Source organism: Agelaius phoeniceus, chromosome 20 (assembly GCF_051311805.1).
Source record: "Agelaius phoeniceus isolate bAgePho1 chromosome 20, bAgePho1.hap1, whole genome shotgun sequence".
In the NCBI taxonomy this organism is placed as follows: domain Eukaryota; kingdom Metazoa; phylum Chordata; class Aves; order Passeriformes; family Icteridae; genus Agelaius; species Agelaius phoeniceus.
In genome coordinates, this window is record NC_135284.1 from 10762378 (window position 1) to 10774941 (window position 12564).

Genomic DNA, 12564 nt, shown 5'->3' on the forward strand with positions numbered 1-12564 from the left:
TGGTCCCCAGCACCTCTTCTCCTTGCACATCTCAAGCCTCATGAGGACCCTCTGCCAGTCACCCCTGTCACAAGATGTCCCCCAGGAGGGTCCCCGCAGCACCAGTGCCCACCTTGCCAGGATTCCTGGAGAACCTGCCCTTGCTCCTCTACCCTGGAGTCCCAAACTTCCCCACCAGGAAGGTGACCAACCCACGGCCAATGGTACATGGCTGGAGCTCTCAGCTGTGTCCTTGCCAGTGACATTGGTGCCTTTGGCCACCCCCTTGGTGGGGACACCTGGCTCCCCACATGCCACCATTCCAAACTGGGGTCGGGTGTGGGCAGGACCCTACCAGAGACATCCCTGGGGGGCACAGAGCAGGACCTGGGAGGAGACAGTGGATGCAGTGGCAGCTCTTGGTGGCCTGTGACATGGTCTGGGTGGCCTTGTCCCTCCTGGGAAGGGATGGCTGGAGGGGACAGCCAGGTGCTGGTGATGGGATGAGCCTCTCCCACAGGCACTGGGCCAGGCTGGACAGGGGCTGGATTTGGGCACAGTATGCTGCACACCCCTGGAGGAAACTTTCAGGTGACAGTGACAGCATGGGGCCACTGTGGCTGTGCCAGAGCCACCTCCCTGCCTGGTGAAGGGGTGTCCCAGCTGGTGGTTCAGTCTGGGATGAGTTGCTGGTCACAGGGGTGACTCAGTGGCCACTTGGTGTTGTGGCCAGCTGCTGGTTCTTGCCCCAAGGGCCACCAGCAAGTGTCCCAGAGGGTGTGGTATCCCTGACATCACCAGGCATCCCTGCACCCAGCTGGGTGAGGGGCTGGGGGGGTCCCATGGGTTTGGGGGTTCCTACTGCAGGGCTGGGGGTCTCCTGGGGTGCTGCTCTCCTGTGGCAGCAGGGGACTGGGGACAGTGGTGTTTCCTAGGTGTGATGGCCTCAGTGGCTCCCTCCCCCCAGTGCTCCCAGGGAGTGACAGCGTCCTGCTCCCAGAGGAAAGAATCAGCACAGTGGGGTGTCACCAGTGGCAGCGTGGTGTCACCAAGGGCAGCATGACAGCCTGTGACACCAGGCAGGGTGTTAGTCCCTGTCCCTCACTGGGGTACTGGGGAACAGGCAGTCAGGAGCCTCTCCAGGAGGGGGGACAGTGCCACTGTCACTACATCCCCCCCCATGTGCCTACAGAGCAATAAACCATGAGGTTTCCAGCCTGGATCCTGGGACCCTTTTGGGCTCCTTCCCCAGCTGCAGCATCACTGGGGACATCCTTGGGGACATCCCCCCAGTCCTATCCCTTCCCTGTCACTCCCTGCTCAGCTCTTTGGGTTCCAGATCTTATCCAGCTTCCAAAGCTCGCCCTCCCCCAGGGATGGAGCTCCCCCACCTTGGGGACCTTAGTTTGGTTCAGAGAGGTGTTGAGGACAGAGGGACAGCATGGGAGGGCCATGGGCTACCCCAGCACGAGCCACCTCATTGTTCCCTGGCACTGGTTTTACACCAAAGGCAAATCAGCTCCATGGCACCGATGGTCACACAGCTCTGTCACCTGCCTGTCACCACCCTGGCATGACAGTGGCCATGGCCACCAGGCCACTGAGGGGACACAGCACTTGGGGGCCCTGGTGACATAAGCAGGGATGGCACCAGTCCCAGGGCTGGGGGTACCCACAATGGGGTGGGGACAGCACAAAGGGGTACAACAGTACTGCCCCCATGGGGGTGAGCGAGCTGGTGGGTGCCACCACAGCCAGTGTCACAGCCCCACCCTGGGCACAGGGACCGTCCCCTCCTGCCTCAGTTTCTGCAGGAGCTCCCAGCCCCCCGGGGGAGGCGAGCGATTGCCAACAGGCCGGGCAGCGAGCGGGGAAGGATTTATTGACTCACGGCTCGGGGTACATCACAGTTTGAGCTCCCTTCCCGCCTCCGCAGAGGACGTCACCTTGGACTTCCCGGGCAAAAGTGCACGGAGAGGCTTCACAGTTTGATCCCTTGGGAAAGCAGAACCGAGGCAGTGACAAATGGCAAACGCTACGTTGTATGAAAAAATAATACAAACTCTTCTCTTTAAATATCTTACAGAAAAATGAACCTGAATAAAGAGCATGAAAAGCACCGCGTGGCGCAACCCCCCGGGCCCTCCGGGGCAGGGGGACCGAGATGAGCCGCAGCCCCACGTCCCTGGGGCTGCGAGATCAGGGCTCAGCACGGGCAGCAGAGGCGCGGGGGCGGCAGGGACCGCTACGTGCCTGTCCCCGCGCCACGGGGGTGTCCCCTCGCCCGGCCGGGGGTGCCGGCAGCCCCCCGAGCCCGGGGTGCCGGCGGGAGCAGCCTCAGGGGCCGGCCGAGGGCGTTGCTACGAGGGTGCCCTGGGGGGCCGCGGGGTCCCTCCTGTGTCCAAGTGCAAGTTCACGGAAAGCCAAGGCACCGCCGCAGGGCCGCGGCTCTGTCCGGGGCAGCCCGGGGGCTCGGGCGGGGCAGCCCCGCTGTGCAAAGGGGAGGTGAGCCAGGGTGGGGGACACGGGGACGGTCCCCGCGGTGCGGCCAGCCGGGCTGGTCCTGGCGGTCAGAGCTACGGCGTGGGGGGTGCCCAGGGCCATGCGGCCCCGGGGAGAGCCAGCTCCCCGGGGTGGGCAGCGGGGCGGGGGTGCGTCCAGGGGCCCGGGGATCCAGCCCCGGGGTGAGGCAGCCCCAGGAGCGGCTGGTGGCGAGCGCAGCTCCTTCTCCCGGGGCTGCAGAGGGGTGCGGACAGGGGCTCTACCGCGGGGCCGCGGGCAGCGCCCCCTCCCGCCGGTGCGTCTCCCCGAAGGCTCGGTCCAGCTGCTCCAGCTGCGAGCTCAGCGGCAGGTGGATCTCCAGATGCATGCGCAGCGTCTCCAGCCACTGCTCCAGCTTGGCGAAGGACGGCCTGAGCGACCAGGGGGACACGTGGCAGCTCCGCTGGCTCTGTCCCCACCCCGTTCCCTGCCCTGGGGACCCCCGGGGGTCTCCACCACCCACCGCTTCTCGGGGTCCAGGTCGCAGCAGCAGACGGCGATGGGGAAGAAGCTGGGGGGGCAGGCGGGGGGGCAGTAGCGCTCCAGGAAGCCCCGGACGTTGAGGCCGAAGTCGGTGGTGCGGGGCAGGTAATCAGGGTCGGCGCTCACCCGGCCAATGATCTGGGGGCAGCGGCGGGAACGGGCGTGCTCAGCACCAAGGGGGGACCTCAACCCCAAACAGGGACCCCTTAATCCCAAGGGGGAGATGTCCAAGCCCCAGGAGGGAGCCCAAACACAATGAAGAAATCCCAGCCCCGAGAGAGAGACCCCTTCAGGGAGACCCTTAACTGAAGGAGAGAGGCCCCAACTCCAAGGGAGGACTCCAAGTCTAAGAGGGGGAATTCAAGCACAATGAGGACCTCAATCACAAAAGGGAAACCCCAACCCCAATGGGAAAATCCTTACCCTAGAGGGTAACAATGAGGACTCCAAAGCCTAGGGGGACCCCAAGTCCAAGGGAAAAGTCTCCAATCCTAAGGGGAAGACTCTAAGAGACACTAAACATCCCAACCCTAAAGGGGATACCCCAGCCTTCGGGAAGTGACCACAAACACCATGAGGACCCCAGCGCCCATGGCAGACCCCAGCCCCAGGGGCACTTGCCTCGCACAGGACGATGCCGAAGGAGAAGATGTCCACCTTCTCATCATAGCTCCTCCCTGCAGACACAGGGCCAGGCCATGTCACACGTCCTGTCCCAGCCCCACCACGCATCCCCTGCCTGGGGACAGAGCCCTGGCTGGCCACATTCCCCTCACCATTTATCATCTCAGGGGCCATCCAGTAGGGGTTTCCCACCACCGTGTAGCGTTTCTTGCGGTCCGGTTTCTTCAGGTTCTTGAGATGTTCGGGCTGGTTCTTCTCATCCACCATCAGCCGCGCCAGCCCGAAGTCAGCCACCACCACACTCTTGTTCTGGGGGGCACAGGGAGGGGTGAGGCCTGGGGGAGCCAACAGGGACTGAGAGCCCCAGCCAGGCTGGGGGAGGGTGGCGCCAAAGTGGGACTCACCTCCCGCACGAGGCAGTTGTGAGAGTTGAGGTCGCGATGGATGATGTTCATGGAGTGGAGGTAGGCCTGTGGGAAGGGTGGGCTGAGAGCAGGGGCACTCCCATGCCATGGTCCCCCCGCTCACCAGTGCCCCTCCCACCCACCCATCCCATGGTGGCACCCACCATGCCAGCGGCGATGTCCTTGGCAAAGCTGACCCGCTGGCTCCAGGGGTAGTGGCTGTCCTGGGGGGCAGGAGGGGGAATTTGTCAGGAAAAGGAAGAGGGGTCCCCCAGCCACACTGGGGCTGTGGGGTGGTGGGCAGACCAACGTGCCTCCCCAGTGCTCACCATGCTCTTGATGAGACTCCTTAAGGTGCCCCCTTTGATGTACTCTGTGATGAAGTTGAGCCTCTTCTCCTTGTAGAGCACTCCGATGAACTTGAGCACGTTGGGGTGCTCCAGGCAGCGCATCACCTTCACCTGCAGGAGACCCCCCCCCCAGCCCCATGTCCATGACACCCCAAGGCTCCCACACCCCCTGACAGAGCCGCTGCTCGCAGGCTCAGTGGGCAAGGCTGCACCCACGGGGCTTGGTCACCCCTGTCCAGGGGTTGTGCCCACGTGGGGCCAGGATCAGACAGACCCATCCCTTGTGTCCCTGCAGCCTGGGGGATTAAGGACGGGGGACCCTCACCTCTTTGAGGAAGGTCCTCTGGGTCTCCTCATCAAAGCGAATCAGCTCCTTCATGACCATCACCTCACCCGTCTCCCGATGTGTCACCTGGCCGGGAGCGCAGGGACTCAGCCACCCCCCTCCATCCTGGGGAGCCGAGACCCCCACGCTCGTGCCCCCTGCCCACCTTGATGGCCTGGCCGAAGCAGCCCTTGCCCAGCACCTCCCCGTGGATGAGGTCCGAGGGACGGAAGATGCGGTGGGTGCGGGACACAACGCGCAGGGACTCGGAGCGCCCGATGTCCTTGCGCTGGGACGCGGGAGAGCCCACGGAGCCCGAGCCTGGGGACTTGTCCGTGCTGCAGCTCCTCCTGTGGGACGGATGGGCAGAGCTCAGTGTGTGGGGGGCACCCAGCAGGGGCGGGGGCAGGGGGTGGCCTTACGTGACAGCGCGCTGGCGCATGGCAGCGGGGTCCCCGCAGGGCACGGGGGCTGGCGAGTGCAGGGGGCTGCCCAGGGCAGGCAGGGGGCTGCCTGCCAGCCCTGGCTCCTGGCCCAGGGGCTCGTGGGGGTCGTGCTCGATGGTTAGCTGCAGCAGGCGGCTCGTCTCCTGGATCAGCAGGTCGATCTGCAGAGGGAAATGGCGATGGGGTGGGTTTGGGGACATGGCGGAAGTGGGACTGGCTGGGGTGTGACAGGGGGACCGTACCTCGTCCAGGGGGACATGGCCGATGGGGGTCCCGTTGATCTCCAGGATGCGGTCACCAACATGGATGGAGTTCTTCATGTCAGGGCTGATGCAGTCCGGGTCTACCCTGTGGGGACAGTGGGGTCAGACCCCCGACACTGTCACCATCAGGGGGATGTACTAGGGCACTCCCAGTGGGTGTGTCAGATCCCACTGTCACCTCCTGGACAGGGACACGCTGGCAGAGTCTCCACAAGCCACCTCAACCACACAGGGACATGCATGGTACCCAGAACCCACACAGGTATATAAGGCAATGCCAGCATGGCCTCCACAAACCCCCCTGCAGTTGGGGACACGCCACCACGGTCCCTACAGGCCACCCCTGGACAATGCAGACAACCCAGCACCGCCCCTCCTCTCCCACCCCAAAAGGTGTCCCTGGGATGGATCCCAGGGGCAGAAGAGGCACGGGAAGCCCCAGCCCTGGGGAGGGGACAGCAGCAGAGGGGACAGGGACGCACTCTCGGACGCGCACGGTGCGTGGGTGCTCGGTGCCGCAGCCCTGGTCGATGGAGACGGAGAAGCCGCGCTTGCCATCGGAGCAGGCGGGGATGGACACGAGGGTGACGGTGTGAGGGATGCGGGAGGCCGGGGAGTCTGGCAGGATCTGCTCGATCACCGGTGTCACCACCATCTGGTAGTAGCAGTGGCCACTGTGGGGAGCAGACAGGAGGGTGGGTGGGGGTGCCGGGACACGTCCCCCCGGCCTCCCCAGAGCAGACGTACCAGTAGAGCTTGGAGCGCTCCACCAGCGCGTACGTGTCCCCGTCCCCGATGAAGGCGCGGCAGTTGAGGCAGCTGAAGCACTCGGGGTGATACTTCTGCTCCCCGGCCACCTGTGAGCAATGCCATCAGCCCCGGGACCCCCTGTCCAGGCACCGAGGGCAAGGCCAGGGCTCAGAGGGTCCTGGGAGCACCCATGGGTGCACTGGGGCTGCGGGTAGGGCAGGCTGAGCTGTGGGATGGTGGGGACAGAAGTGCCACCAAGTTGGGGGTGGCTGCAGGAACATCTCCCACCACCCTGAGCTTCTCCCCTGCATTCTCCAGTCCAAGCAAGGCCCTCCAGGGTCCTCTAAAACATAGAGGACACCTCTGACATACCCAGTGGTGCTGGGGGTCTGCACCCCTTCCCCCCTCCCCTGCTCCCCAGGAGCTCAGCCATGGCACAAGGCTCCATATCCTACCCCTGGGGACCCCATGGTGCTCACCATGACCAGCCCCTTGGTGATCTGCTCGGAGCAGCCGTGGCACAGCTCCCCGAAGCGTGCCCAGTAATCCTTCTTGCAGTACAGGCGCCCATCCTTCTCGTAGTACTGGTGGGACAGGGAGGCCCCGCACTCACAGCACCTGCGGCAGGGACAGGGACACCCTTGTCACCACATCCCCACTGTCACCCTGGGGCACAGCCAGTGCTTGCCCACTCCACAGCTCTCTGGGCAAGCTGCTTCCCTCACTGCCTATGTAGCTGCAGGGCCACTGCATCAATGTGTCACCATCCCCAGGGTGACAGCAGGTGATTCCAGGGGTGTGACAGTGCAGGCTGGGGCTGCAGGGACACGTGGGGACACTGGGGTGGACAAGGGAGGGGACATGGGGCAGGGAGAGGCATGAGGAGGGAAGCGCCAGCTCTGCATGGATGTGCCAGCCTGGACAAAGACACACAGAGGGATGTACCAGACTGGTGACAGACATGCCACCTTGGTGACAGACGTGCCAGCCTGGCACAGGCTTACAGACGGATGAGACAGACTGGTCACAAGAGTGGCAGCCTGGTCACAGAGAGAGGGACATCCCACCCTGGTGACAGATACACAGAAGGGCATGTCTCTCTATCCATGACTAGGGGGAGATGCCAGTCTGGTCACAGACATACAGAGGGAAGTCCCACCCTGGTCATGGGTCTGTCACCCTGCTCGCAGATGTGACAGCCCAGTCATGGGTGCACAGAGGAACATGTCACTCTAATCATGGACAGAGGGATGTCCCACCCTGGTCACAGACACACACAGGGATGTGCCAGCCTGGTGAGGGACGTGCCAGCCTGGTCACGGATACACAGAGGGATGTGCCAGACTTGCCACGGACATGACACCGTGGTGACAGACGTGCCAGTCTGTGTGTGTCTCTGGCACAGACACACAGAGATGTCCCAGCCTGGCCACAGATGTGCCAGCCTGGCACAGTCACACAGAGAGATGTCCCAGCCTGGTCAGAGATGTGCCAGCCTGGTCACGGACACACACAGGGACATGCCAGCCTGGTCACAGATACAGAGAGATGTCCCACCCTGGTGACAGATGTGCCAGCCTGATCAGGGACATGCCAGCCTTGGGACAATCTGCAAGGGGCACAGGGATGGGGAGCTGCTGGGGGGGTGCAGGGGGTGACAACAGCAGGGTGTGCCCAGGGCTGCAGAGGGGCCTGTCAGTTTTGGGATACAGCACCAGGGGTGCACATCAGACTGTGCAGGAGGGGACAGGGGTACCAGAGAGGATTTGTGTGGGGTGTGGGAGTGGCTGGGGGGTGCAGAAGAGGAGACATAGAGGATTTTCTACATGGGAGTGCTGAATGGGTGCAGGGGATGCTGTGGGAGGGGTGCAGGGTGCTGCAAGGCGGGAGATCCTCTTGGGGAGGGGGTTGAGAGGGTGCAGGGGGAGCTGTAGGGGATTTCCTGCAGGGGTTTGCAGCACCAGGGTGCTGTAGGGTGCAGGGTTGCTGCAGGATACTCTGCAGGGGATGCCGGGGGGTGCCCGGGGACTGTCGCAGTCCCCCCCCCCGCCCCCGGCCACGCAGGTGGAATACCAACCAGCGGTGACGTCACGGCGCGGAGTTTCCCCACCCCATGACGTCACCGCGCGAGGACTCCCCCTCCGATGGCGCAGCACGAAAGCTCCCCTGGGCTGGGGGCGGGGAGGAGGAGGGAGAGGAGGCAGCAGGGGGAGGAGGAGCAGCAGGGGGAGAAGGAGAGGGAAAAGGAGGGGGAAACGCACAAGGGGAAGGGGAGGGGGAGAGGGAGAAGAAGGGGAGAGGGAGAAGAGGAGGAAGGCTTTCAGCAAGCCTAGCGCTGCCGGAAGCCGCTTATCCGGGGGGACCGGATCCAGCTGCGGCCCCGCAGTGGCTTTGCTCTGGCTGGCGGCCCAGAGAGGGGGAGCCGAGCATGGGGGACACAGGCTGAGCCCCCCGGAGCTCCCTGCAGAGCCTGTCCTGACCCGCTCCCACTTCAATCCCACTCCCACTCACTTGGCTCCAGCGCTCAGGACGCGGCTCTTCCTCAGCACCGCCGCCAGCATCCTCCTCCACCGACAGGGACACACCCCGGGGACAACCCTGGGCACCCCCAGCCCCGCAGGGAACCCTGTCAGGTCCCGGGCACCCCTGTGCCCCTCGAGCCGGGCCCTTTCTCCTTCTCGGGACTCCAACAGCTGGAGCTGCCGGGAGGACTCGAGTGAAAGAGGAAACTGGGAGGGAGGGGGGCGGGTGACATCAGCCACACGCGCCCTGTCACCCGGCAGGAGGGGACAGCGAGGGACAGGCAGCAGAGCCCTCTGCCAGGCCTGGCCTCGGCCGGAGCACCCCCACGGGTGTCAGGAGCCACAGCCACGCCTGTCCCTGCCACGGCTGGAACGGGAGGGAGCACTGTCCTTGTCCCTGCAGAGCATCCCACTGTCCCTGATGCCATCCCAGTGTCCCTAAGGCCATCCATTCCAGTGTCCATGACACCATCCATCCCGATGCCCCTGATGCCATGCCGGTGTCCCCAGCGTCCACGCTGTCCCTGGCGGGTCCCACCTGAAGCAGTCAGCGTGCCAGTCAGCCTTCAGTGCCTGCAGGTACTGCCCATCGTAGATGCCCTGCCCACAGCTCGCACACACCGGCAGGTCGCTCCCTGCAGGCGGGGAACACGAGGGGACAGCGCTGTCACCCCGCCAGCCGGTCCCGATGAAATCCCTGTGCCCGGGGGTGAATTCCATCCCCCACCCATTGATCCCCGGACGGGTCAAGGTCGTGGCACCCATGGCCCCAGGGCTGGCAACAGGGCAGGGGTGGGATGGAGGCACAAGGTGGGTGCAGGATGGGGCAGAGGGGGCAGGATGGGGGCACATGGTGGGTGCAGGATGGGAGCAGAGGGGGCAGGATGGGGGCACAGAGTGTAGGAAGGGTGAAGAGGGGCAGGATGGGGGCACAGAGTGTAGGAAGGGTGAAGAGGGGCAGGATGGGTGCACCAAGGGATCCAGGGAGGATGGTGGGGTGTGGGATGGGTGGTGGGTGCATGGGGGGACAGCAGGATGAGTGCTGGGAGGTCCTGGGGGACACAGGGGGTGCAGGGTGGGGGATGAACGGGGGACACACAGAGGGGTGCAGAGTGGGTACTGGGGCAGGCACAGTGCAATGGGGGACACAAGGGGTGCAGAGTGGGTGATGGAGGATGCAGAAGGACACAGAGGGATGCTGGATGGGTGCTGGGGGGTGAATGGGGGGACAGAGAGGGATGCTGGAGGGGTGCTGGGGGATGCAGGAGAGCACAGAGGGGTGCAGAGAGCATGCACAGTGTGTGGGGGAACACAGGGGGTGCAGAATGGGGGATGAATGGGGGACACACAGAGGGGTGCAGGGTGGCTGCAGGGGGGTGGAAGTTTTGGGGCGTGTGGGGAGGTATGAGGGGCCCAGTGAGCGCAGGGGGGAAGGAAGGCATAGCAGGGATCTGGGGGTGCAGGAGGGATGCGGGGGGATTGGGGGGTGCAGGAGGCATGCAGGCTGGAGGGGATGGGGGGTGCAGGAGGGGCACACAGAGTGTGCAGGGGGAGATGGGGAGGTGTGGGGGTGCAGGGGGGATGTGGAGGTGCAGGAGGGGATGCAGGCTGGACCGGGGGGCAGCAGGAGATTTGGGGTGCTGGGAGGGTGCAGGCAGGAATGCAGGCTGGCTGCACAGTTCTTGACAAGGAGGATGGGGGAGATTTGGGGGTGCAGGGGGGAGTGCAGTTGGGTGGCAGTACAAGGAATAATGGGGGGATGGAGGCTGAACTGGAGGGGAACAGGGAAGATCTGGGGGTGCAGAGGGGATGCAGGGTGAACAGGGGCTGCACGGGGACATTTGGGGTGCAGAGAAGATGCAGGCTGGATGGGGTGCAGGGGAATGCAGGCCAGGGGAGTGAGGTAGGGTGGGGTGCAGTGGAGGATGCAGTAGGTGCTGTGAGCTGGATGAGTGAGAAGTACAGGGGGTGATTTGTGGGTGCAAGAGGCATGCAGGATGGCTGGGGAGTGCAGGGGACGTGTGGGGGGCACGGGGGATGTAAGGTGCGGGACGGGCATTCCAGAGGAGGATGCAGAGGGGCTGTGGGGAGGTACAGGCTGGATGGGGGGACCGAGAATGTCGGGGTGCAAGGGGGACGCAGACCAGAGAGGGATGCAGTGGGGGATGCAGGGGGGGATGCGGGCACACGGGGACATTTGGGGCTGCAGGGGTGATGCGGGCTGGGTGGGGAGTGCAGGGGGCGTGCTGGGGGTGCAGGGGTGCGGGATGCAGATGCCGAGGAGGATGCAGGGGCGCGGGGACAGTGGGGAGGCCGGGGGCTGCGGGGAGGATGCGGGCAGGATGCGGGGGGCTGCGAGGCGGCGGGAGGGTCCGCAGGAGCCGGGCTGGGGGGTCCCGGGGCCTGAGCGGCGGAGGAAGCGCTGAGTCAGCCGGGGGGGCTCGGGGGGGGTCACGCACCTTCGTCCTCTCCCATAGGCTCGTCCCTCCAGGTGCAGCACAGCAGCATCAACCTCATGCAGGCGCGCAGCCGGCGCCGCGCCGCGCCGGGCCTGTGGCGGAGGCGGTGGCCGGGCCTGTGGCGGAGGCGGTGGCCGGGCCTGTGGCGGTCCCCGCGCGGGCGCAGCCCCGGTCGGGCCCCCCCGGCCCTGCCGCTGCCGCTGCGGCTCCGGGCGGCACCGCGGCGCCTGCACCGCGCCTGCGCGGCCCGAGCGGGGCGGGGCCGCGGGAGCACGGGGCGGGGCCGGGGCGGGGCCGGGCGGGTCGGAGCAGGGGCGGGACCAGTGTGGGTGTGGCCCGGTGGGCGTGGTCTGCAGGGACTGGCGATGAATGGTCGCTGTCGGGGCCGGGGGCGAGGCTCGGGCTGCGCCATCGGGCCCGGGGGGATGCGCGGTTCGCGGGCCCATGGTGCCGTCCTCTCACCCTCCCCTGGCCATCACGGGTGTCCCTACACTCCGCGGTGTCCCCAGCTATGCCAGGCCAGCCCCATGTGCAGGGCACGGGTGTCGCCACACCCACTACTGGCCATCACGGGTGTCCCCTCGTGCCCCAGGCCGTCACTGTGGTCAGGGCGCAGGCGTTCCCATTTGCTCCGGGATGTCACCGTGGGGCATCACATGGGTGTCTCTCTCATTTCCCTCGCTGTCACCACGGGATAGAGCACGGACATCTCCCTGCATCCCCGGGCCACCACCATGGCAAGGAGCATGGACCTTATCCTGGCTCCCGGGCTTGTAACTGTGGGATAGGTTATGGATGTCCCCTTCATTCCCTGCAGTGTTACCATGGGATGGCACATGGATGGCACATGGATGTCACCCCCTGGGATGTCACCAAGGGCAGGCACAGCCTCCTTGGTCCTCAAGCTGTCACCGCGGCACAAGAAATTTTCTTGCACCCCCAGGCCCCCACGGTGAGTCAGAGCAAGGACCTTTTAATGGGTTCTGAGGCTGGCACACTAGGACAGGGCAGAGATGTCCCCAACACCTCAGGCCAGGGCACAGACCGCCCCTGGGACCCTGGCTTGTCACTGTGGGAAAAGGCAGAGGCGACCCCTAGAGCCAAAGCTGTCCCCCCGCCCCTCCCGTGTGTCCCAGCGCTGTTACCACGCACTGGGACAAGCAGCAGCCCTGTAGCAAGGACCCAGCACGTTTCCAGGCTGGTGCAGTGTCACGGGCTGGGGTGAGCCCCTGCATCATTGCCACCACCACGGAGACGGGTCACGAACGTGGGACACAGGTTGGAGCCAGAATCCTTTAAAAACTTGTCCTTTATTAGTCTGTCAGAAGCGAGTCCCTCTGTATAGGGCGTCCCACCCAGTTATAGCAAAGTGAGCAACGTGAAGGGACTGAGCCCCTCCTGCCCGCGGCCCCCCCAAA

At 65.1% G+C, this 12564-nt stretch overlaps 1 protein-coding gene across 3 annotated transcripts; it reads right to left on the minus strand.

Moving 5' to 3' along the window:
* Positions 1 to 2019: 2019 nt before the first annotated feature.
* On the minus strand, positions 2020 to 11398 carry LIMK1 (LIM domain kinase 1). Of its 3 annotated transcripts, XM_054646871.2 has the most exons (17): positions 11147 to 11398; positions 9226 to 9322; positions 8677 to 8763; positions 6645 to 6783; positions 6163 to 6272; positions 5898 to 6089; positions 5395 to 5500; positions 5129 to 5313; positions 4873 to 5056; positions 4707 to 4793; positions 4361 to 4492; positions 4196 to 4255; positions 4032 to 4097; positions 3780 to 3936; positions 3625 to 3680; positions 2984 to 3141; positions 2020 to 2891 (listed from the first exon to the last, which is right to left on the minus strand). In XM_054646871.2, the coding sequence occupies exons 1-17, from the start codon at positions 11202 to 11204 to the stop codon at positions 2741 to 2743; spliced, it is 2025 nt and encodes a 674-aa protein (XP_054502846.2). In that variant the 5' UTR covers positions 11205 to 11398; the 3' UTR covers positions 2020 to 2740. The 3 variants fall into 3 exon arrangements, with proteins under 3 accessions (XP_054502846.2, XP_054502844.2, XP_054502845.2); XM_054646869.2 differs by lacking the exon at positions 8677 to 8763 and having other exon boundaries at positions 11147 to 11397; XM_054646870.2 differs by lacking the exons at positions 9226 to 9322; positions 11147 to 11398 and having other exon boundaries at positions 8677 to 8877.
* Positions 11399 to 12564: the final 1166 nt, after the last annotated feature.